The sequence below is a fragment of the Capra hircus genome, chromosome 8 (assembly GCF_001704415.2).
Source record: "Capra hircus breed San Clemente chromosome 8, ASM170441v1, whole genome shotgun sequence".
NCBI classification, from domain to species: domain Eukaryota; kingdom Metazoa; phylum Chordata; class Mammalia; order Artiodactyla; family Bovidae; genus Capra; species Capra hircus.
In genome coordinates, this window is record NC_030815.1 from 43403512 (window position 1) to 43429479 (window position 25968).

Below are 25968 nucleotides of genomic sequence, written 5' to 3' on the forward strand. Positions count from 1 at the left end.
AGAGACATACTGAAGTCAGAGAGGCCTCATGGCCTGAGATAATAAATGCAATCAGTAGGTGTTCAATAAAGGCTAGTTCTCCTGACTCCCTTTTCGACATCTCCCTGCATGCCTAATCTCAACTCCAGTGAGTGAGGTTTTTGTGGGGTTTTCTGTTGGGGTTTTTTTTGACATTCTAAAAACTACTTCCTGTTTTTTCAAGGGAACAGGTTGAGGGAGATGGAGATGGCAAAGCCTTTTTTTAAATTTATTTTACATTGGCGTATAGCCAATTAACAAGGTCATGATAAATTTCAAGCGGACAGCAAAGGCACTCAGCAATATGTATAGATGTACCCCTTCTGTCCCAAACTCCCCTCCCATCCAGGCTGCCACATAACACTGAAGAGAGTGCCCCGTGCTATGCAGTAGGTCCTTGCTGGTTGGGATGCCAAAGACTTATCAGTGGCTTTCATAGCTACTTCTTTGTATACTCTGAGCTGTTCTTTCATAGCCCGTTCACTCTTTTTCCTTCTCCTTATCTTTCCCCAGAGTCCCTGCTACACTTAGTACACCTCTCTGCAGAGGTGAACAAGACACCTCCCAAAACAGCACCCTTTCTGGTCTGGTAAATTAGAAGAGAACACTCATCTGGATCTGAGCCCCAAAGCACCCTCTTGGTTGAGCCTCTTGGTGCAAAACACAAAATATACAACCATCCACAGTAGCAGTGTCACCCAGTACTCCCTAAAGGAAGAGCCTCTGAGGAAGGCCAGAGCCTGCATGCAGAGGAAGCGTCTGCTGGTCCAAACAGCCGCTCCCATCACCAAAGCCACTGTGAGACTGAACAAGAGCTGGGACTTGCCCTTTTCTACAGAAATCACTACATATCTGGCTCACCATGTTTAGCAGGGAGACAGAGATTCTGTCTTTCCTCAAAAGAACTTTCCATAGATCTTTGGAGTCTTTCACTTAAATCACAGGTTAAGTATGAGGCTCCTGTGGCTCAGCTGGTAAAGGATCTGCCTGCAATGTGAGAGACCAGGGTTCGATCCCTGGGTTGGGAAGATCCCCTGGAGAAGGGAATGGCCACCCACTCCAGTGTTCTGGCCTGGAGAATTCCATGGAGAGAGGGGCCTGGAGGGCTACAGGCCATGGGGTCACAAAGAGTCAGACACGAAGGAGCAACCAACACGTTCACTTTTTGTTCATGTCTAAAATCACCAAGCAGCGACTGAAGTCTCTGGAGGGATAATTTTTCTGAACAACTGCTAAGTTTACTTTTTTAAACAATATTTTCCCAAAGTCTTTATGGAACTCGTCACGATATTGCTTCTATTTTATGTTTTGTTTTTTGGCCACAAGACATGTGGGATCTTGGCTCCCCGATGAGGGATCGAACCCGAAACCCCCACACTGGGAGGTGAAGTGTGAACCACGGGACCACCAGGGTCGTCCCCCTAAATTTACTTTTGGTTGAGTCCAGTAGCTTTGCCTGTGGGATATATGGAACTCTTGACACAGCCTGAAACCACAGCAAACTCTCAGAAACCAATTAGTAAATACACTCCGTTGTCATTTAAGAAAAAAACCCTCTACCCTTGCTATTCACCCTTCACACTGAGATAGTAAATGATACTGTGGGAACAATGAAACATATCACTGAGAAGAACATCAGCAAAAGGCAAAATTGCCTCTTCCAAGACTCCTCTGCCCTCTGAGATTGGAATTTGGGGAGGATGCATTCGGAAATGATTTTTTCCCCAGTAATGACAACACTCAGTACCACATAAGAAATGAAATTGAAGCATTGATCTTATTCTTCAAATACAGGATAGCTTCAATATTAAAATTAACATATAAATTTAGCATCCATCTTATTTTCAGCTCACTTCTGCTGAGTAAATGCACATATAGAGAATGAATCACTGAAACAGTATGCGATGAAATCAAGTTCATTTTTCAAATATGTCAGTTCAAATGCAGTCAGTGTCTGTTTTCTGGGCACCCAACAAATGTTCCCAAGATGTCCCCCTCCTATCACCTCCCACCAACCCAGCCACAGGGCAGCCTGGGGACCTTGGATGAAGAGTCCCTGAAGAACAGACCCCATAAAATATGACTGCTACACTGCACACCCTGTCCTCTGGTCCTGTTCTTTTTATAAAGTTTAAATGTTCTTGTTCTCTTAGAAGCTGGCCAGTTAACTGTAACAGCTGAGACCAGAAGTCCAGAATTACCGCTCCCTTGCCCTGGTACCTGCCGCCTTCTCAGGTTGCTCTGCTCTCTATCTCAACCACATTCATGTCCTTGGCTAACAAATGCCTTGCTTCTCAAGACATTCGTGAAACTACTTTCATTCTTCCCATCATCAAGTGTTGAGATAATATAGATATAATAGAAATGCTTCTAATTGTGTATTTCCTGCAATCTAGCCCAGATGTGATAGCAACTTTAAAACAGGTTTGGGAATAAGCAGTTGATATTAATTTACAATGAACTTCTATTTCTACACATTGTTTCTGGAGATTCCACTGTGGAATTATGAAAGTATACCGCAAATTACTGTATTAGTTTTTTTCTGCACGTTTGTGAGTCTATTTCATTTACTCTAAGTCTTATTCACTTCCTCACTGAAAAAAATTCAGTTAAGAGCAAAATCTCTTTTGAAAAATGTAATGCTTTATACTCAGATTATATTATCACCTGTAGCTAATGTTAACCATGGACAGAAGAATAAAATCAAGTGAAATGTTGCTTCTAAAAAGGACACAAAAAAATAAAAACAAGAAACAGGGGGAAAAAAAAGCATTGGTATTTCACCACAGTGAGATATCACCTCATACCTGTTAGAATGGCTATTACCAAAAAGACAGGAGATAAGTGCTGGTGAGGTTGTGGAGAAAAGGGAGCCCTCATGCACTTTCAAAAACTTAAAATAGAACTACATTCAGTTCAGTAGCTCAGTCGTGTCCAACTCTTTGCAACCCCATGAACCGCAGCACGCCAGCCCTTCCTGTCCATCACCAACTCCCAGAGTCCACCCAAACCCATGTCCATCGAGTCGGTGATGCCATCCAACCATCTCATCCTCTGTCGCCCCCTTCTCCTCCTGCCCTCAATCTTTCCCAGCATCAGGATCTTTTCAAATGAGTCAGCTCTTTGCATCAGATGGCCCAAGTATTGGAGTTTCAGCTTCAACATCACTCCTTTCAATGAACACCCAGGACATATCTCCTTTAAGATGGACTAGTTGGATCTCCTTGCAGTCCAAGGGACTCTCAAGAGTCTTCTCCAACAAATTCCACTTCTGGGACTCTATCTGAAGGCAATGAAAACACTGTCTCAGAGATAATCTGCACTCTATGTACCCAGCAGTATTATTCACAAGATATGGAAACAACCTGTCTCCATCCACGGATGAATTGATAAAGAAAATGTTACATCCTAAGTGAAATAAGCCAGTCACAAACAGACAACTACTATATGACCTTACTTGTACATGGAATCTAAACAAAGCCACTTATACAAACAGGGGGCTCCCCAGGTCGCACTAGTGATAAAGAACTCGCCTGCCAATGCAGGAGACTAGGGTTTGATTGCCGAGTTGGGAAGATCCCCTGGAGTAGCAAGTGGCACCCCACTCCAGTATTCTTGCCCAGAAAATTCCATGGACAGAGGAGTGTGGTGGGCTACAGTCCACGGGGATGAGGTGTCAGATACGACTAAGAGACTGAGCGCGCGCGCGCGCGCACACACACACACACACACAGAAATAAGAGTAAGCTTGCGGTTGCCAGGGGCTGAGGGGTGAGGGAAACAGGGGATGTTGATCTAAGTGTACAAACTTCCAACTATAAGATGAGCACATCCTGGGGATCTGATGTACGGCATGGTAATTACAGTAAACAATACTGTATTATATACTTGAAGGTTGCTAAGGGAACAGATTTTAAATATTCTCACCACAAAGAAGTAATTAAGTGACAGATGTGTTCACTGATCTTATCATGGTAATCATTTTGCAACAGATACATATGTCAAATCATCACACTGTACAACTTAAATGATGCTACATGTCCATTATACCTCAAAAAAGCTGGGGACGGTTTATGAATATTTATTAGAACTTGAAGCTCCAGGGCAAAACCTGTTTCTAGGTGTCACTATTAAGCCAGGAATCATGGAACAACTTAAAATTGGCAAAACTCCCCTTAGGGGAAAGGGTAGCATGTTTATGCTAATATCAGGTCCTTTACTAATGGACATTTCCAGAAACAGGCATTTCTAATCCCAAAGGTGCACTCAATCTAATCATTAACACTGACCCTGAAGTTAACTGGAACTATCTCTAGGGTATGAGCTAAAGAAGACCGCGTGCATACACAGTGAAGTTTACTCTTGCATAGGAAAGTAGGGAGGAGTGGAAGGGGGGTTTCAAAAGCCCCACCATCAGAGTTCACATCCCTTAGCTCTTCTGCTATTACTTGACATAGGTCTAAGAAAGGAACCCAAGGATGTGATGCAGAGTGAGGTGGTTCTCAAATCCCAGTGAGTTTAAGAATTACCTGGAGAGGATGGTAAAAAGGCAGGAGCTCAGGCTACAGGGGTTGTGAACTCAACAAGTGGAGCCCAGCAAGCTAAACTAGAAATCAAGCACCGGGTGCCTAGACCACACTCTGAGACCAACTACGCGGGACACCATGACAACTCACCCACCCTCACATCACAGATGAACAAAGCATTAACCCTAAGACCAGCAGGTCCTCATTAGCAGGAGAAGCACTGTGGTTAACATGAGTTAACTCTCTAAAAGCCTGGCCTGATTCAACCACAAGTGTACAGCCAAGTACCCAGATATTTTATCTGTGTGATGATGGGATTTAACTAGGAGTTGAATGATGCCGTTTTTCACTTTTCATCCAGATGTTGATTCTCCTGTGAAGGATTAACTGAGTGCCCATAAGCAGAAGCACCCCACTCCAGCACTCTTGCCTGGAAAATCCCATGGACGGAGGAGACTGTTGGGCTGCAGTCCATAGGGTCGGTAACAGTCAGGCACGACTGAGCTTTCACTTTTCACTTTCATGCATTGGAGAAGGAGATGGCACCCCACTCCAGTGTTCTCACCTGGAGAATCCCAGGGACGGGGTCACACAGAGTCGGACACGACTACAGCGACTCAGCAGCAGCAGCATGAGCAGAAGAGTGTTCATTTCCTAGACTCTACAGGCCATCATGGCAGGATGGCCTCAGAGCTGGAACCTAGAAGGTTTTGCCACTTTTACCAGAGGGGCCTTAGCTGTCGGAGCTGCCGGAGAAGCAAAGCTGAACACGGGAAGCAGGGCACCAGGGTCTTTACCATCGCTTTCCCCTCTGACCCCTGACTACACTTACCGCACCAAAGTGAGTTATTTCTTGCTTCAGAAGATTATGCTGAGGATCAAACGTACCTGCGGTAGCCCAGGAATGAGCTGCCTTATAGTTAATTCCATATTGCTGGCCATTGGAAAAAGCAGGCAAGGACTCTGATAATCTGTGGGCAAAATCAAACTGTCAGGATATGGTATCTTAAGCCAAGTTTTGTCAACCCAGGTCACTCAACCTAAAGATGTGACAGATTTTATAGTTCTATCACCTCATATGGGATTTGTGATCACTTACTCATTAAATAAATGTAGGTAAACTTGTGAGATGAAGATACCTCTGAAAATCCAACTGTGTTAGGTAGGCTCAGACATTAGCCCATCACTACCATATAAAATGTCCTGGACACGTGTTTTTAGAATCAGGGGTTATATTATTCTATCCCTCACTTCCTTCATTTATGTAAATACTAATATTTCAATATAACCTTAACCTAGAGGGGTGGGATGGGAAGGGAGGAGGGAGGCTCAACAAGGGAATATACATACACACACACACAAAAAAAAAAAACTGACTGGTGTTGTGTACAGCCTAAACCAACATAATATTATAAGGCAATAATCCTTCAAATAAAAAAAATAAATATAACCCTAACAATAAATCACACTTACTTCGAAACACCCTGGTACGAAATCATGTCAATTAAATACATATTAGTCCAACTAATATAAGGAGTTTTTCTCAATGATTTCTCATTCCCAATGTGCCCAACAGAAAGAAAAACGAGATTTTGTTTTAAGCATCTTTTTTTCTCCTGGGACCCATGCAAGGATCATGGGCAGGTGACATTAGATCCTGTTCCTCATTGAGGAAACACCTCAGGCCAAGAGGATTTGCCCTTCTCCCTCCAAGACTGAAGATCCCTTCAAGACTTATTCTTGTGCAGGGAGCTCTCTCTCTCTCTGCACCCTTGTCATGTAGAGGCTTTTGTTTATTTTTTTATTTTCTTTCCCTTCAACATTCACAAGTTTATTGTCTAACCTGGACCGTCACCTTTCCTCTCCAGCACTCTGAAGAAAGGAAACAGTTAAGAAGTGGCTGGCGTGGGCACCACTGTATATTACTGTATAATAACTCACTTATAAAAGTATCTGACCAAGTACAGCACCACCCAAATGCTTTCTAAATGAAGGGGGAAAGTCCTGGTTTCCAGCGTTTTGTTGTGGTTATCTGCCAAACCGGGATGCATCTTCTCTGGTGAGAATGAGGGAATTCACTTCTACAGTCCTGGCTGCAAACAGGAGTATAACCTGACCTAATAGGAGTAACTGCTCTCTTTTATTGAGTACTTTCTCTATGTCAGGGACCATGCTAAGCACTTTGCTTACTTTCCACACTGTTGATTGTTTCATTTTTTACTTTGTTTTTAATGAGATTCTCCATTATATAATCCCTGCTATCTTGGACTCATGGGCAGATAACTTGGACAATAACATACAAAGAGCATCCTCTTACACAGGGTAGGCACTCAGTAAGTATCTGTTGAAGAAAAGAACAGATGGAGGAATTGAATTAATTCTCTTCTTGAACAACCAATTCTGTCTTTCTGAATGCAGCCTCAAAGCTTTGCCATTCATATTTCTCAAGCAGCATCACGTTTAACTGAAACCTTGATCCATGCACTAGTAAGTAGCTTTTTTATTAAGTTTCTATTTTTAGAGATCCTCTTTCCATAGGCAGAAATGACATAAACCAAGATCATCTCCTTAGTTTATTTTTTTTCTAGAGTCCTTAGCATGCTACATTAACCTGACAAAGCTTAATCTTGTGTTCATTTCACAATATATTTCATGCAGTTCACAGCTGTGATTGGGTTTACATTGACATTACACATGTTTTGATTCAGCCATGTGAAAAGAATAATTCTTAATGGAGTCTGTCTCTGAAAACTGTCCAAGCTTAAATAAGCATGTGAGTAGTTCACTCTATTAAGTGCAGTCTCTCTTTAAAATGCAAGAAGGATTTTTAGCATAGGAATATGAGGCCCCTGTTTATAGTCCATTTGCAACCAAACCACTTCTTTAGGTTTCATTATCATGAGGAAATCCTCTTTTACAGAATTGCATTCAAGTACACTACATTACTGAAGATTCCAGGTTGAGTCTAGGGGTGGGGCCAACCTTTGGCTTTACCTTCCCAAAGACATCTTCCATGGGCCCAGGCTTTCCCCAGACCATTCTTAGCATCAGACTCTCTTTGACAACCAACATTCAGCACTAAAGCCACAGAGCAGAGCTATTTGGCATTTTCCAGTGAAGTGCAAGAAATTAAATAAGTTATGTTTTTTATTGCTAAGGTCTAGAATCAAGCAGGGTCACTTTGTCATATGGCAGGAGAAGGTATACACAGGATGTGGCCTCTCCACAAGGGGAGGGGCTCAGGGTTCAAATGCGCAGAAAATGTCACCTGGTCACCCCCATCGGGTGGCGCCTTAAGATGACGAGTTGAGTATTCGGGAGTCTGAGGAGTCAGACCTCTCGTCATAGTCATCCTCGGTGTAAATGGACTGCTTTGACACCATGGGACACCCGTCGTCGGGGATAGCGATCCGAGGGTCTTCGGGGGTGCGGGCGGGGAGGACGGGCGAGCTTCTGAAGACACTGGTGGAGTTGGTGGGGAAAGGGCTGACGTACTGGGACCGCAGCTGGTACTGCTGCTGCAGCGTCATGGTGTTCCACAGGGTGACATCGTTGGGCAGAAAGGGGCTCGACTGGTTTCTCGCCAGAGTATTCCTCAGCATCAGAGGGTACCGGGGTGGCTGGGGAAACGGGTGCTGAAGGGGCACGGCCAGGGGGTTGGGGACCATGTTGGTGGAGTCGGCAGAAAACCTCAGCGTGTCGGGGACTCTGAAGGCCGACCCCACAGACCACTTCGATGAGGAGAGGGGGTAGGAGCTCAAGGTGTGCTCGAAGAGGTGCCCGTTGGAGGGCAGCACCAGGCCCTCAGGCTCCCCAGCAGAAGTCCGGTCGGCAGCCGAGGAGGACGAGCGGCTGGAGAGCAGGACCTCCACAGCGCTCACCAGGTCACCCCCACAGCCCTTGAGGATCAACTCCAGCACCGCGGGCTTTTGGTGGGGGAATATCTTTTTCAACACTTCTAGGGGCGGTCTGTTGGCTTTCAAGCTGAAGGGCAGAGACACGGTCCCCGAGGGGCCCTCGATCAGGAGGTGGCTCTGCTCCCCGGGGTACTTGGGACTGTCGGGCCGGCTCTCGGAGCTGGCCCCGTTCTTCTGGACCGCGAATCCTGCTTCGTCCACTGACACGATCTCGGGGCTCTCAGGTGTGAAGCAGCCCTTACTTTTGGCCACGTCTGGGGAGCTCCTCTGGTCCGTGTCTTTGTCGCTGAAAGTCTCAGCATTGTCAGCGGTGCTGCCATCCCCAAGTCGTTCTTCTGTCAAATCTGAAAAGCAGAGAACAGCTGGTTGAATCCTCTCCTGGTGTGCAAAGAACACATGTGCTCAGGAGAGGGCCCTACCTGCCCTTTTTGCAAGGGGAACTGCTTCTCTGTGGGTTATAACATACTGCAAGCCAGAAAATTATCCAAACTATGTCATTAGCAAATGGCAAAAAACGAACAAACCCTGTAAGTAAGGATCTAGACATCAGAGTGATTTCTCAGAATGGGCTGTTCAGGAAAGCTTGCCTTCAACACAAAACGGTGCAGAAAGAGCCACAACCACAAATGACGTGGCTATCTAGCAGTAACAGTCTAAATGCAGATCAGACTGGGGATAAACACCATCCAGGGACAAACAGAGAAATGAGCTTGGGCTTGTTTTCTAGCTCCTCTTCTCCAAATGAGGGGTCTGGTGCCACCAAAGGACATCAACAGCTGCAACAGCTGGTGCACGACCCATACACCCAAGGGAAAGTTTAATATTTTAAAACCATTTTCCCTAACCCAGATTCTGTGTTATATGTGAACTAGTCATCAGTATGTTTCATCAGGATACCATGTAGAATAACAAGTCAATATGATTGCCAGAGTAAAAGAAGCCTCCATACGTGGAAACCTCTCTTAAAAGGCCACTCGAGATCCCAGAAGACTTGGTTGCCTATAACCCGCACCAGAGGGCAAGCAACACCAGCTGTGAAACCTGGGTGTGGGACAGGCTGCAGAGAGGGAGAAAGAGGTGCCTGGAGAAGGCTTATGAAACTGGAGGAACACCCACCAAAGAAAACAGTGTGTCCGTAAGTCCAGGACCTGGGGTGTAAGAAGCATATAGGATGGACTTCAAGATATCTTCCTGAACTATATTTTTAAAAGAGAAAGAGAGAAACAAAGCTTCCCAAATAAAGCAGAGCTTTACTGTGAAGTAAACCAGTAAACCAGTAGTAAATCTAACACTTTGGTCTAACACATCACTCACCCCCTGACGAGGGCTAGTATCACTGTTCTAAAGAGGCAGAAAGGAAGGAAGAAGAAAGAAAGACTGGTTTGGTTGCAGAAGTAGGTTCTAAGAGACCTTTATAATAAAGGAGCATATTCTTTATTAACAAGTTACATACAAGCGGATTTTTATCTTTCTTAAAACATGTACTGGCTGTGTCTACTCAGAGCCAACGTAACTGATCTGAAGATGGAAATTATTAATGACCCAGTTGTCAGGTTGTAAACAACCGGTTGGCCTGTGTTTTCCACTGCCCCTGCCTGAATAGCCTCATTGTCGCCTCCTCCCTGGGCACACCTGATGATGTGTAGAGAGCCAGCTGGTGAAATTTCATCAAAGCAGCATCTAAAATCCATCTCCTCCTATTTGTTGTTGTTTATTTTACAAGCCTTAAACAAAGACCCATTTGTGAGCTTTTTTCTAATATGGGATGTACTTTAATTATAATTGAAAGACAAAACTTTGATTCTTTACAAACCAATAAATATGTTCTAAGCATAAATAAATACTTCCAAAAAATATCCTTAAACTGTATCAGTGAAACTTTTGGCTGTAAATCTGATACAAATTCATACCTATCCGAAATCTGCATTTAAGCTGCTTCTTTTTCCAATACAAAATATCAGCTATCAGTGTGGGGACCATCTTCAGCCAACATGCATGAAGCCATTTTCTGTAACAATTCCGGGATATGTACAAGAGACCTTTTCGCAAGAGAAATATGACATATCCTCTTCAGCAGCATCCTAGGATTGGTGACCCAATTTTCATGTCCTGGGTTAATGTGGTAGTTGTTCTTGATCCCAATGAGAAAAACAGCAACAGAAAAGCTTCCACAGGTTCATATTGCAAGCAGGTAGACCTGTCTAAAGTCTCCTGACTCATGACCCTACACCTACCTGTTGGCATTACTCTATCATTAAACACTTGACAATGAGAAGACAATGACAGTATGTTAACTCAGCACTGAACTCAATGCACAACTGGATCTTGGCCTCTGCTCACTGGAGCTTAGGAAAACAAGTCAAATACTCTCCCGGGGGAAATATGGACATAAAGTAAGGCTTTAAACACTGTGCTTCTCTAAAGAGTTTTCTTATTTAACTTCCACTATCTATTATTACGGAGAAGGCAATGGCACCCCACTCCAATACTCTTGCCTGGAAAATCCCATGGATGGAGGAGCCTGGTAGGCTGCAGTCCATGGGATCGTGAAGAGTAGACACGACTGAGTGACTTCACTTTCACTTTTCACTTTCATGCACTGGAGAAGGAAATAGCAACCCACTCCAGTGTTCTTGCCTGGAGAATCCCGGGGACTGGGGAGCCTGATGGGCTGCCGTCTATGGGGTTGCACAGAGTCGGACACGACTGAAGCAACTTAGCAACAGCAATCTATTATTATCAGCATCAAGTACTTTTATCACTGTACCCTGCAAGACATCGAGGGCAGAAAACATCAGCAGATATAAGACTGGCCCCTAACTTGCGGAATTTATTACCAAGTTGGGGAGATGAGATGCGTGTGCAGGGAGAAAGCAAACACAGCCAGGGAAAAATTGCTAAGTGGCAAATATGCATACACGGAACACAAATGTTCACAGAAGCATTATCCTCAAGAGACAAAGGTTGGAAAAAACCCAGCATCCATCAATGATGGATGAACGGATAAACAAAATGTGGTCTATACATACAATCAAATATTATTCAGCCTCAAAAACGAATGAAATTCTCACATATGCTACAATGTAGATGAACCATGAATATATGCTAAGTAAAATAAGGCAGACACAAAAAGAAAACCATTCTATGATACCGTTCATATAACATACCTAGAACAGGCAAACTTATGGCGACAGAAAGGAAAAGAGTGTTGTCAGGGACTGGGGGAGGGAGTAACGGAGATGTATTGTCTAATAGGTATTGAGTTTCAGTTAGGGATGATAAAAAGCTCTGAAAATGGAAAGTGGTAAGGGCTGCACAACATTATGAATGTGCTTAATGTCACTATATTGTATCCCTAAAATGGGTTAAAATAGTAAAACTTATGTGTATTTTACTACAATGAAAAAGTGAAAGAAGTATGATACACAGCGTCACAGCAATATAAGGGATGGCGACGTTGTTTTAAAGCAAGAAACAGCTGGCTCTTCTAGGAAAGAAAGGGTAACAACAAATTTTTTTTTAAGTTCTAATTTTGATATTTTGATATTTTCAAAAGCAGACTTTCAAAAGCAGTGTGTGAACCTAACTTCCCATTTTAAAAGGTAACTTTTCCCCCACCCTGGATCAGCTGCAGACACTGAAGACATTTGGGAAAAATGTCTCTAGGTCTATCACCAAGTTCATTCTTCCACAGAATGCTTCAGACTACAGAAGAAGTGATTCAAAGGGCAAGTTTAGCCAAAGGAGCGCTAAGGAATAAAGTTCTGGTTAATCTGCCATATCCACCATTAAGAAAATGTAGTAGTTTTTTCAAGACAGTAAAGGATGTACTGTTTCACACAACTGGATATTGGATGGCAGGATTATATCTGCAGAGTAGGCCACAGTCGGCAGCTTGCCCACCAGTCATGAGCCGCTGGGCGGCATAAAGCCTCTTCTGCATTCTCTTGTACCACCTTGTGTACCTGCCATTGTGACATCCCCAGTGCAGCAAGCACTTGGGGTCACTTCTCAGAGAGTGATGTTGGATTGTACTGATTTGTCCACTCTCTCTCTGCAGATTTCTGGGCTGATCAACCTCTCCGAGGGGTGTGCCGGCTATGGCCAAAAAGTGAGAAAATTTAACGTGATGTCACAGGAATCAAACATACAAATTCAGAACATTCCAACCAACCAAGTTCAGCCCAGTTTACACCATATCCAGTGGGAAGATAGACGCTGTAGTTAGACGCTGTTGAAGGAAGCCCTGAGTGGGACACACCTATGCCGTCCACACACCTGAGCGCCACGCGAAGTCCTGCTTAGGGGTGCTGGGTAAACAGAATCCCAGCCAACGTCCAGGGATGCTGGGGTTTCAAAACTGGGCAAGAGAAGACTAGCCTCTCACCTTATACCAAGAATAACTCCTTACCCAGCAATAATGCCTACAGGGCAGAATATATGATCCCTGCAAGTGCATGGTGTCAAGTGTTGGTTGTATTGTTATACCTAAACTACAAGTACTGTAAATTATTCTGTCATAAATACAGACTTTCACAAGTAATTATAGAGGCTGAATCTTGGGCCCAGTGATAAAGTGTAATTTAATAACAGGTGTTTCTTTATATCTCTAGATTTTTTTTTCCTAAATGAACTTTATAAAATGCTCCTGTCGGTTTAAAATACAAAGACTTTTCGAGATATAGAAATGTGAAACTGCCAAGTAGCAAAATGAAAAACAAAATGCTCTTCAAATGTTTTAACCTCTTTCTTCTTGAAACTGACACCCTAATTCCTAGAACATTAAAGAGTAAGAATATATTTCAATTGATAGTATTTTTACTCCTAATACACAGGCACCAAAAACTGCTAGACCAAAAGTAGAAATCACTCATCTGCTACTGCAAACCAGTTATTGAAAGTGATATAATTTGCTATTTCTAAAGCTAAACATCTAGAAATTCAAAAATCTTCTAGATGTTCACACTTCAATTTTGTATTTTTCATAATGTAGAAACACTCACAGCTATCCCTGAAATAAACTCTTCACAAGGGTAAAGATGTTTTTTGAAAGTAGATACTCAATTAAGACGGAAATTTTTTCTCTGGAAAACAGTGCTACCAACTTCAAAACTATATCTGTGCCATAAGAAGTTACAAGACTTTAAGGACAGAAAATGAACACTCACACAAAAATGACTTCCAATCTAAAATTACAGTTTGCAAATTTTAACTTTCTTTAGTGGATTTTTTTCATATGAAAATGCAACTTCAAAAAAAATCCCAAGTAGTTATTTCAGAGATTTTGAGAAAGTCTGCCACATATACAAAACAGACACTGTGCTCAAGACACAGAAAAATGAAAAACCCTCCTCACTGAGATGTAGGGGGTTTTAATCCATTCTATCCAATGATATCTACAGAAACAAAATACAGCATCCATCCAGAATAAAAAACAAAAAAAACACTGGCATAGGGAGTGTTGTTTGCCAGTGGGAAAGTCACTGGATTTAATTTTTTTCTGTTTGAAATCATGTCACGCATTTTGAAACATGGGATTGTGACGTCCTCATGTGTTCACTTGAGCTTTGAGGAACACACCTCTAAATAACTGTTTACTGATGGCTTGTTTTCAAAGCACACAAATCTCACAACAATGGCAGGGAAGAAGTCCTGGCTGGATGGGGCTTTCAAAAAAGACCACCGCCCAATCAGAAGTCAAACAAGAGACATGCTTTTCACATTTTGTGTTACCTTTATCTTGCACTAGAAGCGCTGAACCGTAAAAAACCCAATGGATAAAAAGCCTAGCATACATACAGCAGGGGATGAATGTCAGTCTAAAATCTTTCTTTTTCTTCCTGAGGTGGGGGGAAAACCTATGAAAAGTAAATAGTCATGCTTTTAAAATCAATGACAACACTGACTTAATAACATATGAAGAAATCAAGAAGATTCCTAGGGACCAATACTTTGGCAGACATTCATATAGAAAGGGCTGGACTTAAGGAAGGATGGTTTGAAACTGTGGACTTTGTAAATCCTGCAAAAACTTATTTCTGACCTCTTTATTGACTCTGGAAGGAATATTTTTCAAGAAGCAGGAGGGAAATTATCTATAAATATACAAGTACGTGTGGTACTTATAAAAATGCAGCTAGCTACTTATTCAGTTGTCTATTTAACAAGTTTTAAATCTTTTACCATGTGCCCTTCCACTGTGCTAGGTAAGATTACACAGAGATGATCAAAGCATTTACCTGTGACCCCTAAGAGGCTTAGTGTTTACTAATGAACATTTTGCAAAATTTCCAAGTTACCTATGCAATGAGTCATATTTACATTGAAACACAGCAGGTAACCCAAAGGCCAGCAGCTGGGCAGACTGTATTCATGGGAGGGAATGTTGTTGTAAACAGTCATATAATGGCTATGAGTGGAACATATACTGAACAAGTAATAATTACGGGGTGGTGGGGCAGAACACTCATCTCAGCTTCGAAAAATTTATGTCTGCCTAGTCACTGGCATCAAAAGAGATTAGAGATTTGTTAGAAAACCAATGATCTGAATGTTAAGTTTTCCATAATATCGTTATTCAGCAGTTGATTGTGCTGATTTACTTATAGTTGTTTAACTGTATAGTAAGATATAAAAAATTAAAAATAAAGCCTGCCTAGTTATGGTTTAGTTTCCCCTCAGTTTCTTCAGAGGACAGTGATTTGCAGGGCTCAAACAAGAGGGTGACTCCCTAAAGCCACATGGGAATCTTGGACACTATGTGACAGGATCCCAAGGTGATGGGCCTGCAATGGCCAGCGTTCCACTACTCGGGCCCCAACCTCTGCCAGGAGAGGCCATGCAAACCCCAATGCAAGGCCCAACCTGCCATCAGAGCCATATGACACAAGACATGGGGGTCTAGGACCTGAGTGACTAATGGCTGAGGGGCTGCAACAGGTTCAAAAACCAACCAAAGGAGAAAAGGAAGAGAAAGGGGAGGCAGGCAGGCAGGTAGGTTTTCACTGGACTCTGTGCAACATTTCCCAGAAAGGGGCTCAGAGTCCTCCAGGCGCGTTGATTTATGAAGACTTACTCCCTTTCCCTCTGTAAAGCTGTTAGCTGAAAGTGCTGACTGGCTGCAGTGAAGAATTTCTCATCAATGCTCTTTGATTGTATTTTGCAAACAAAATGCCTGTTGCTTGGTAACATTTCACTTGAGCCTGACCTTCCCCGAAAGTTATTGCTATCAGATTCGATTTACACTGTCCTCTTGTGATTACTGTAATCTTTTAAACTCGGGAGTTCATCCATCAGGGAAAAGAAAAGTTGGTTGTGTAAGTCGAGAACAGGACTATCTGCCAGATTTATAACCCAGAGGGGTGTGCTGTGTCGGGAGGGAGGTTCTGTCCTGGGTGGCAGGGAAACTCTGGTTCTGAGATGTGGAAAACGCCCCCGGGGTTCCCTACTCCCGGTGCTCTGACCCACAAGATGGACACCAGCGCCTCTCTGAACCTCTGGGGGCAGTTTAGGCTCCCCCGGGAGAAAGGGGCCTGGAGACTAGCCAGAGCTACGCCCACCCCGAGGGGCGCCCAGGGCAATGGGGCTTGGTCCGCCTCCCAGGCTGGAGCTGCCAGATAAAATTGTCTGCAGGATGCCCAGTGGAATCTGCACTTAGGAAAAACAACAAAGAATGTTTTAGAAGTCTGCCCTGTGCAGTATTTGACATCCTATTTTTGTGTATGTTTATTTGTAGGCTTTTTGCTAAATCTGGCACTCTGCCGAAGCAGGGAGGCGGCAAGGAAGGAGAGGGTAACGGGAGAGAAGAGAGGCGAGGCGAAGCTGAACGGGGAGGGCCAAGCGGGCGCTGGTCGAGCCCTGCTGGTGGGGCTGAGCGCCCACTGCTCACAGCAGAAGGAGCTGGGGAAGGAGGCAGCCTCGGCTGCGGTGCCACCGGACAGCGACAAGGTCCGAGGGGAAGCGGTCCAGGGCAGGCAGCCGCAGGGGAGCCACAGGCACTCGGCTGCCACCGCAAAACGCGGCTGCATGGCCTCTATGGGTCTAGCGACTGTCCCAGCTCCAGCCCCGGGGTCCCCGACCAGTCACCCGCACTTGCGGAGCTCAGCGTTAGGGCCGGCAGGGGAGCCAAGGCGGCCACTGGCGGGACGCGGGAGGGAAGGGACCGGAGCTGAGAGCTGCCCCTGAGCCGGCCACGGGTCAGGCTTGAAGGGACCAATCAGCCTCGCGTCTTCCTTTTGGTTTGGTTGGGTTTTACTTAAAACTAAACCCCTGGCCCCAAATCAAAACGTCTGAAGTAACCAGCCCCTGTCTTAAATTCTTAGGTGCGCTTCAGGGAAGACTTTGAGCTCTCCTACCATTTTTCCTGTGCTTCAAGTCCCTGGCCGTGGAGCATTTCCCACCCTGGCCTGAACTAGCGCTCTGCCCACAACTCAGGATCGGTGCAGGTGTGTGTGTCTCTCTCTTTTTTTTAATTAAAAGTAAAATTTAAAATTAGGAAGCTGACAAGACAGGACCTAATCAAGCTGGAACTGAAAAGCCCAGAGTAAGCTTCAAGATGTGAGGAAGTGCTGGCCAGGAGGTAAAATGAAATAAAGGCAGTTTTCCGAAATCTCCCAACTTCCCTCCCTACAGGTCTCTTGATTCACTTATTTTCAGGAGAAATAAATAGGAAAGAAGATCCTACGTTTCTTAATCCTGCTCTTATTCCTAATCAAATATGATGCTTTCGATTTCTTTGCCTTCAAGAAATGTTAAAACTTGCTCACACATTTCTTTTGATGGCAGATGGAAACCTAGCGAGAGTCTATAGCCACAGACCTGTCCGCTCTCAGCCCAAGGAGACCCAGCACTCTCTTCAGGAAGCAGAGGAAAATGTGGGGGGAGGGAGCCACACACAGGAATGTAACTTTAGCTTCCCACCTTGGTCATGACCCTTAACTTTCCTGAGCTCTGAAGCCCAGTCCAGAAAGGCAGGCTTGGCTGGCTGAAGCTGCTGACTCAGATACACTAAGAGCTGAAAGATGTTCAAGCTTCTCTAGATATTTTCATGACAGGAAGGAGGAGGGGAGTGAGAAGGATGAAGAGGGAATGGGAGAGGAACGGATTGACAGGGTAGATTTAAAGAAGCTGAGACTAGAATTTGAGGTTCCATCAAAACCTACTAATTCCAGGCCAGTCATAGATGATACTCAAGCAGCAGGGGAGATGTACTCTCAAAAAAGAAAAAAAAAATGCTCTAATCCACTGCTAAAAGTAATAATCTGAGAATATGACATTTCTCCTTAAAACCACTGCCACTTTTAAAAGGATGTTAAACATGATACACCATTAGATAATATAATTCCTGTTCCTTTAAAGAATCTGAAGCATAATTTGGGAAATAAATTTCTTCCAGCTATAAAGCAGAGTTTTGGTATTAATGTTGCTCATTGCACAAGGTGTTTTTTCTCCAGCAGTTGCCCAACAAACATTCCCTTCTCCAGAGCACGTGCTTTTCTTAAGGATCTCTGGAGAGGGGGAAAGATACCGTGTGTGTGTTTCTGCACCTGCATTTGTAGCCAATAAAAAAAGCCAATGTCTCCACAGCTATGTACTTGAAAAAAATCTCCATAATCCCACAGAAACAAATCTCTGTATATCACCAGCAGATATTCAGATTCCTAATGGTCTGTGAGGACTTCCCTGGTAGCTCAGCAGTAAAGAATCCGCCTGCAGTGCAGGAAACATGGGTCAGATCCCTGGGTCGAGAAGATCCCCTGGAGAAGGAAATGGCAACCCACTCCAGTATTCCTGCCTGGAAAATTCCATGGACAGAGGAGCCTGGCAGCCTACAATCCATGGGATCACAAGAGTCAGACAGGACTTAGCGACTAAACCACCACCACCCACCAGTGGTCTGTGAACTTACTGTACATGTGGACCTACAATTCAAATAGTGCTTAAGTAGTGAGCTAAGAAGTGAGCTAACTTCCCTAAGTAGTGAGCTACTTGCCCAGGACCATACCTAACAGGCTTCTCAATATGCATGGTACGTTACATACAAATAAATCCTACGAACACCTGCAAAAAAATATGTACAGCAACCAGCAGTCCCATCCAAGCAGTTCTCTCTAACTTAAATCCCAAATGGGCTTTCTCCGTATAAAGCACTGCATAGAGCTGATCCGCTTGTGTGCCTGCCTTCCTAGTGGAAAACAACTATCTAGTCCTTTCCTGCCCTCTCTCATCGTCATCAGATTGGTGACTGACGTTTTTGTTGGTGTTAAATGGAATTATGGGATCGAACCAACTGAAAGAAGAAAACAAAAGTTACATAAATAAGATGTGCAAGGTACACAGCAGGACTAGCTGTAAACTGAGCTGCTGGTCCCTGACAGCTTAGTCCCCCAAAGCCATCACTCTGACCTCTTCTTGTGTCAAATCCTATTCTCCTTTGCAATGACTGGTTTTCAATTTGAAAGGCTGAGGCTATCTTGGTTCCCGGTGAAAGAGAGCACACCAGGCTTGGTGTGTCTGGTTGCAATCAGTCTCCCTCTCTTCCTCACCCCAAGCTTGTATCTTTCTCCAGCCGTTGCTGCTGCTGCTCCGCCTTTCTGGCTGCCCTCACTCCCCACCTCTCAGGGCTGTTTTTGGTCTCCATGCTTTTGAAACGGTGAACTTTGGCTATCCCAGAGAACAGGTGTGAAGAGCACAGGATGTGAAGGGAACCAAACCCCTCTTGGACAGGGACCCCAGAACCCAATGCACTATTATGGGGGTGCTGCCTGCACTATCACAAATGCTGCCCGAGTGTTGGGGGAAATGGAGACAGAGGAAGTAGAAATGGGAAGGTTCAGAAAATTCACCGGCATAGATCAACTTTGAGAACTGAGACAAAACTGTCCTAGTTACCTGCCCTAATTTAAAAGAGAAAAAGGTTCTTTCCCCTCTCCTCTGACTCCTCTGTAAAACATGAAGAGATCACACTGACAAGAGAGAGTCACCAGGAAGTGAGTGGACATACTCAGGGAAAGGCTTATATCCATCCTACCCTGGATTAAACAGTCACAAAAGCCACGTTCAGCAAACTCACTTCTGTCTTTAAACACCCAGCTCTGCTCTTCACATAAGATGTTCTCAGAGGTTGGGTCTGCAGAGCATAACTGAGGAACAGGGCAGCAGAACTGAGCCTGCCAGGCGGCCTACCAGCTTATCCCCAAGAAATGGCATGTCCCCAGCTCCACCCAGCAATCCAGTGCTCCAGAAAGCCTCTCTCCAGAAACCAGAAGTATTGCATTTTGGAGGGGAGGCAGTTAGGGGTAGGCGGAAGCTCTACCATTAGTTCCACCCACAGGAGGGCTTTGGTCCTTCGAGTGCCTTCCACCTCTGAGTCCCAGCATACCTCTCAACCCTCTCCCTGAGAAGATAGGGTTTGCTTTCCTTTGCACATCTGCCCCCAGTGAAAGGGAAACACCAAACACCTGTCCACTGAATTCCAAGGGGTTAAAAACCAAAGGAGCACTTGGGTTGGGCAGGACAGTCACAAGCTAGTAAGTATCCAGGAGGAAAGGCTCCAGTGAGGTGTGCAAGGTTTTGGTGGCCTGAAGGAGGGAACTGGATAAAAGGTAGGTAGGGGGATCTGCGCAGCTCCAGGACTCAGGGCAGACCCCTGCTCTCTAGAACACAGCGGAGGGGGAGGAGGAGAGGAGAGGGCCGCAGGAGGCCCAGGCCCACGGAGAACTGGGGAAAAGGCTCTCCAGGCGTGGCCTTCCTCACTGTAGGTCAGGTTTTGTCTTTCTTTAAAACGGCAGACTGCAGAGGACTGCCTGCGAAATGGTATTACAGGACCTGAACTCCTGCAAAAGGAGTTGGTTGGCTCTGGGTGCACCACATTGAGTCCCTGCTAACAGTTTTGGGAGTCTTTCTGGTCCCTTTCTACTCTTGCTTCTAAACAAGGCTTCCTTCAACAAACTGCACAAGGCTGGAGACCACAGCAGACTAGAAAGGCTTCAGGTTCGCTCCAATTGCCGGGTGCCGAGAAAATCGCCCAGAGTAGGCCAAACCGTGGGCCTGGGCTCCTTCTCTGCCCTCCCGTCCCAATCTCCAGATGAGAGGCCTCTCAAGCCTACAATCGGAAAGCCTGGAGTGTGTGCGCCCGCAGATTTTAATCTGGTCCTGTTTCGACCTCTTTATCTACCCGTCCCCTTAAACTTAGAGTAGGCTCTTGGCGAGCCCGAGGCGCCTTTCCCGAGGGCACCTGGGTTCCACCTCCTACCTCGCCGGGTCCAGACTGAACGCCGCTTCCGCCGAGGGAGTAAGGACCGGCTTGGCTGGAGTTGGGGGGTAAGGTCGCGCCCAGCCCACTCCCGCCACACTCGCCTTCGGGCCTGCCGGCCAAAGCCTCCAGAGCTGCTTCCAAGGGTTTCCGCCCGGGCGCCAGCCCGGCCCGGCCCCGCCGCGGCCCTTACCTGGCTTGGCGAGCGGCGCCTGCAGCGCCCCGGGCGGGGGCTCGGCGGCCCAGCGCAGCGCGGCGGCCGCAGCCAACTCGGCGGCTGGGCGCGACGGCTGCTGCGACGGCTGCGAGGTCGGCGGCGGCTGCGGGGCGGCGGCGGCGTCTCCCGGCGGCGGGGGTCCCGGCAGGGCGCGCAGCGAGTCGGGGATGAGGCTCTCGAGGCTCTCGTTGGCCTGCTGCCTGCGCAGCGCCACCTGCGCCGCCATGACCCGCTGCCGCTCGATGATGAGGATGCACTTCTCGCAGGTGCAGTCTTTGAAGCGGCAGTAGCGCTTGTGGCCCTTGAGCCAGGACAGCACGCCGTGGTTGCGGCAGCGCGCGCACTTGGGCGTGCGCTGCAGGGGCGCCCGCGGCGGCTGCGACACCGGGCCGCCCATGTACAGGTAGGGGGAGCCGTAGCCGTTCATGCCCCGGGCTCCCGACAGAGCTGGCAAGCTGGCGGCGGGAGCCGGTACGGGGCCGCTGGACGGCGGGGCTGAGAGGCCCTCTCCAAAGCGGCCTCCGGGCGGCGTAGTCCTCGGCCCCGCAGCCCAGGAGGCCTCGAGCGCTTCGGAGTGGCTGGAGGGGCCGCGGCCGTCTTTACGGCTCCCGACGGGCGCTTCCCTACTCCCGAGTCGGCCGAGTCTCCGCCCGCCGCTCCTTTGGCCGGCACGTCCTCCGCGGCCAAGGCGCGGCGGCGGCTGCCGGGAGCCGGCGAGAGCTCTGGTTAAGGTCTGAAGCGGCTCGTCCGCAGCTCCCGCGCGCAGACCGGCCGGCACGTCCTCTGCCGCCCTCCCCCCGCCTCCCTCCCCCGCCACCCCCACCTTCGGGGTCCCGGTCTCCTGGCACTCTCCACCCCACTCCACTCCACGCCTCCTTCCTTCTTCCCGCGCCTCTCGAGACCCTGCGCTTCACTCTCCCTGCTACCTGCCGCCGGGCCACTCTCACGGGGGCGCTCACGGCCCCCTCCTCCACGCTCCCTGCGCCTCCCCTGCTTGCAAGGGAGGGACTGCAGCACTCGGGACGCGGCAGCGCCCGCGGGGCGGGGAAGGGAGGACCAGCGCGGATGAGAGTGAGGGTGCCTCTGGGCGAGGCGGGTGGCAGTTCCCCTTCAACTCTCTTCCCGCCTCCCTCCAGGCCCGATTTGGCGGCACCGGGCCCAGGGCGGCTTTCATTCCCACACTTGGCCACAGAAACACGGCTCGGGGAGATCCGGAACCTATCTGAGCGCTGCGGATACACTAAGGTCCCGGCGCGAGAAGAGGTTTTAAGTTGCGGGGAGCCAGGCCCTGCGGCCACTGGCTGGAGAAGTTGGGGGTAGGGCATTTGAACTGGTTCGAGAAATGGGGGCTTTCTTGATTTCTTTTTGCAACGTGTTTTTTTTTTCTTTTTGCCGCTGCAGAAGAAAATGCTTTTGAAAACCTGCTGGTCCAAGGACGACGACCCGTTTTGCAGGCTGTTTCAAAGGGGAAAATAGTCCTCCCTCTGTGGCGCAGAGTTTACCTTTCTACACCTCCACGTCGTAACAAAAAATAAAGTCTCTGTTCTGAAAAGCCGGCAAGTGCTCTTTTGGAGTTTGTGTTTAAGCACTGGGTCTAAACTTTCAGAGAGCGAATGGAGGGGCCACGCTAGCGCCCCCCAAGTTACCGCATATGATCTGAACCCTGCCCAACGGTCTTTGAGAAATCAAACGGAGGTCTCGCATCACCCCATTCAAATGCCCACGGACTCAGCAATCTAGTTATGAATAAGGGACGGGGCCACCCCACCCCCACACCAGTGTCTTTGGGTGGGAGAGGGCCTTTGCACAGATGACTGTAAAACTTTGTTTAAAGTGATACTTGGGTTTGGCCTAAAGCAGAATACCTCCGCAAACGCACAGAGATGCTCCCCTAATGGGAGAAAACAAGAAAAGCAGTGGTTACTGCGGCGCAGGGTAGCACAACGGCTCAGTGCGAAGAGGCGCGATGGCAGTCCCGGAGCCGTCTTCAGAAGGCAGGCTTCAGAGAGCACCCTGAATTCATCTCTTGGCGGTCTGGACGAATCCAATGCGAATCCGGAGCGTAGACCAGTCGGCTGCAATGGTCAACCGGTCGGCGCCTCTCAGCTTTATTCTGCACTGCTTTGGAAGCAAACAAACAACCCGAAAACGTCCGTGTGTGTGCTGTGAATTCAAGTACCACCAGGCGTTCCAGCAGCCAACCCTCCGCCTAAAAGGGCGATTCCGGGAGGAGAGTAGGTTAAAAAGTGAACCTGACTGTGTATGTTTCCCTTGAGGCCCTTGGCTGCCCCCCACCTTCCCCATTTCAGACCTGCGGCCCTCGTGGGGCACAGAAAGGAACCCCCAGCAAGAGACTGCTAACCTTAGGAGGCTTGCCTCCAAAACTTCTTAGGGCACAGACCCCTTAGTCTTACTCCTAACCCCCACCACGTCATCAATCTCTCCTCCCAAACTTCGCGAGGAAAACAAGCCTTAAGGCACTACAACTGGGAGGAACTTCCAAAAATTCTAGTGACTGGAGGCCTGGGTCACCCGCAGCGCGGTGGCCCAGAGGCTTGGAAGTGGGAAGTTCACAGTGAGAAACACATAGAAGGCCTAGAATGACACTGAATCTGGGACACTGAAATCTCTAAATCTCTTGGAAATACAGAGGCCACAAACTTTTCAAAGCCAGATTTCTCCCATATTTCCTTCAAATGGTTAGCAAAACCAGGAGTATAAGAAACCTGAGAGTAATCTTTTTTTTTTTTAAAGGAAAGCAGCAGAGCTCAGCACCAGGTTTGGGCGACATTTCCACTACAAGGCGACCCACTCTCCCTCAGTCACCTAGTCACCCTATCCCTTTGCCACTCAAACAGTCTTGCATTATTTGGTCCCCAGGGCCCCGTTTCACTCCAGTGCACATAGGGGCTGAGACCTAAATACTCATTTGATATAGCGCAATAATCCTTTTCTCATATTTGATGGGAATGTTTTCCATATCCCAGTATTTGACAACATCTCCCTATAGGGACAGGTTTGTATTTATGTTGGTAAAATGTCCCCTGCCTCAAAGTCTATTGTAACCCAACACCTGACAACCCCGAGTCCCATTTCTGTTTGCAGAAAGGGTTTATTCAAGCACATAATGGGATCCCAGCAGAAAGCCTTTCAGAACAAGGGGCTATGGTAAACTTCACCACATGAACTCCGTTTCCAGGGCTATTAAGCTTTTAATTGGAAAATAGCAGAGGAAATTTCAAGGTGACTATAACGTGTTAGTAGTTAGTGTGGAGAAGAAAAGCCGGAGCGGGGATGAATGTAGAAAGCATATGGTCCGAATCACATTTAGGAGGAGAGGCCTGCCGCTTAGCAGAACTAAGTCCCGGCGGCTTATATACGTATGGGAAAAATCATCAAAGAAATTGGAAAGGGAGCAGTGGGGGTTACAAGTGTAACCTCGCTAGACTGGATCCACTCAGTCCTGCTCTGGGTGGGTGGGTGTGGGTGCGCGCGCACACGTGTTCAAACCACAATAACTGGGTAAAGTTGTGTGTGTGTGTGTGTGTACGCGCGCGCATGTGTTCAAACCACAATTAACCGGGTAAAGCTGTGATAGGTATTAAAGGGTCAAAGGCTGTAAGACAAGTGTGCATATGTGGTTCTCTTTATCTTGGCGCGCACACAATCTCACGATGTGTGTGTATATCTAAAAGTTAAGAACGCAGTGCTCGTGCTCAGAAACTGAAGATGTCCTGATTGGAAGCTGCCCCTCACCGCAAGCAACACTTAATCAAAAGGACAGTTTCATATTGTCCCGGATGTATAAATACATCAAGAAATTTTCTGCTTTGCTGGATTCTCATGGAGGGGAAGGTCAAGGTTCTTATACTGCTGTTTAAACCTCGACCACGGTGACACTGAAGACTGGGGCATGTAGAAAGCCTTTTTATGTTTTTATTTTTTAGAAAGCCCCTTTAAAGCAGGACAACGAACCCCCTCTCTCCACTCAAGAATTCTTCAATTCTCACCCTGTCCATGCCTCTCAGCATCACTCATTGGTCAGCTTCACATTGAAAGGGGGGAACAAATGTCCAGTGAGGCATTTGTTTCTAGAGGGGAAACCAGCAATCGATTTCTTGAGATGACAATGATGCCCCGGTCTGCCACATTTGGGAGAGCCTCCTATACACCCCATGGATCCCCGAAGTCACCCTCTGAGGCGCAAGACAGAGGACAGAGACCATGCGACCAACGAGTGATTGAAATGGCGCCTGACCGGCGGGGAACGCGGCTAAGTAGAAGGAAAATCCTGGAGTCTCATCCCACACCAGTTTGGCATCAGGCTGCCTGAGGATTTCGGCGGCGGAAGCTTTTCGGAGCAAACGGGACCTAAAACGGCTTGCAACCCCACCAGCCCCGTACAGACGCGGCTGCCTGGTCCTTCGTTTTCTAGAACTCTGGAAACCAGCAACCGCTCAGGCCAAGGTCGCGCCTGCCCCTACCATCTAAGGCGAGTGTAGGGGTGTCGCTCCCGCACTGCATCTGAGGCGCGGCGACATCCGCCGAGCGCTCCCCCTGGCCAGGGCCGCGGGGCCCTAGGGCACCCGGGGCTCCTGGGTCGAGTCGCACCCAACCCGCCGGCAGCAGGAGGGCGTGTGGGGACCCGGGGCGGTGGTCAGATCCCTAGACCGTTTTAGAAGAGGGTCGCCTCGGCAGCCTGCTTTCTGTGCCAAAGGAAAAGGAAAGCATGTACCCTCCGAGACAAAACGAGAGCAGTTTTAGGACAATCTTTTCTCTGCGACTCCAAAAACCGAAAAGGGTCGGGAAAATAACTTTAAGTAAGTTAGAGAAAACTTAAAGAAACAAGAGTTTCTTTTCCCCGGAGCATTTGCTTTCGGGGCTCTAGTGCAATGCCCTAGGACAAGTCCCCTTTCCAGAACTCTCTGTCGACTCCTCGGCAGTCCCAGAATAAAGCTCTGCGGGGTGATGCGGAGAGAGGTGAGGACTTCAGCGTTTAAGTCCCTTCTCCACTCGAGCGGCACGATATTAAACAGT

The 25968-nt window shown here is 47.2% G+C and overlaps 1 protein-coding gene across 1 annotated transcript; it reads right to left on the reverse strand.

Moving 5' to 3' along the window:
• On the reverse strand, positions 7105–21385 carry DMRT3 (doublesex and mab-3 related transcription factor 3). Its single transcript, XM_018052823.1, has 2 exons — positions 20908–21385; positions 7105–8805 (listed from the first exon to the last, which is right to left on the reverse strand). The coding sequence occupies exons 1-2, from the start codon at positions 21356–21358 to the stop codon at positions 7838–7840; spliced, it is 1419 nt and encodes a 472-aa protein (XP_017908312.1). The 5' UTR covers positions 21359–21385; the 3' UTR covers positions 7105–7837.

Bases quoted from the DNA above. Each gene is read 5' to 3' on its own strand.
- DMRT3 (XM_018052823.1), bottom strand. From the start codon at position 21,358: ATGAACGGCTACGGCTCCCCCTACCTGTACATGGGCGGCCCGGTGTCG. The intron at 8,806-20,907 runs GTAAGGGCCGCG...TCTGCTTTTCAG, and splicing joins GGCGCCGCTCGCCAAGCCAG to ATTTGACAGAAGAACGACTT.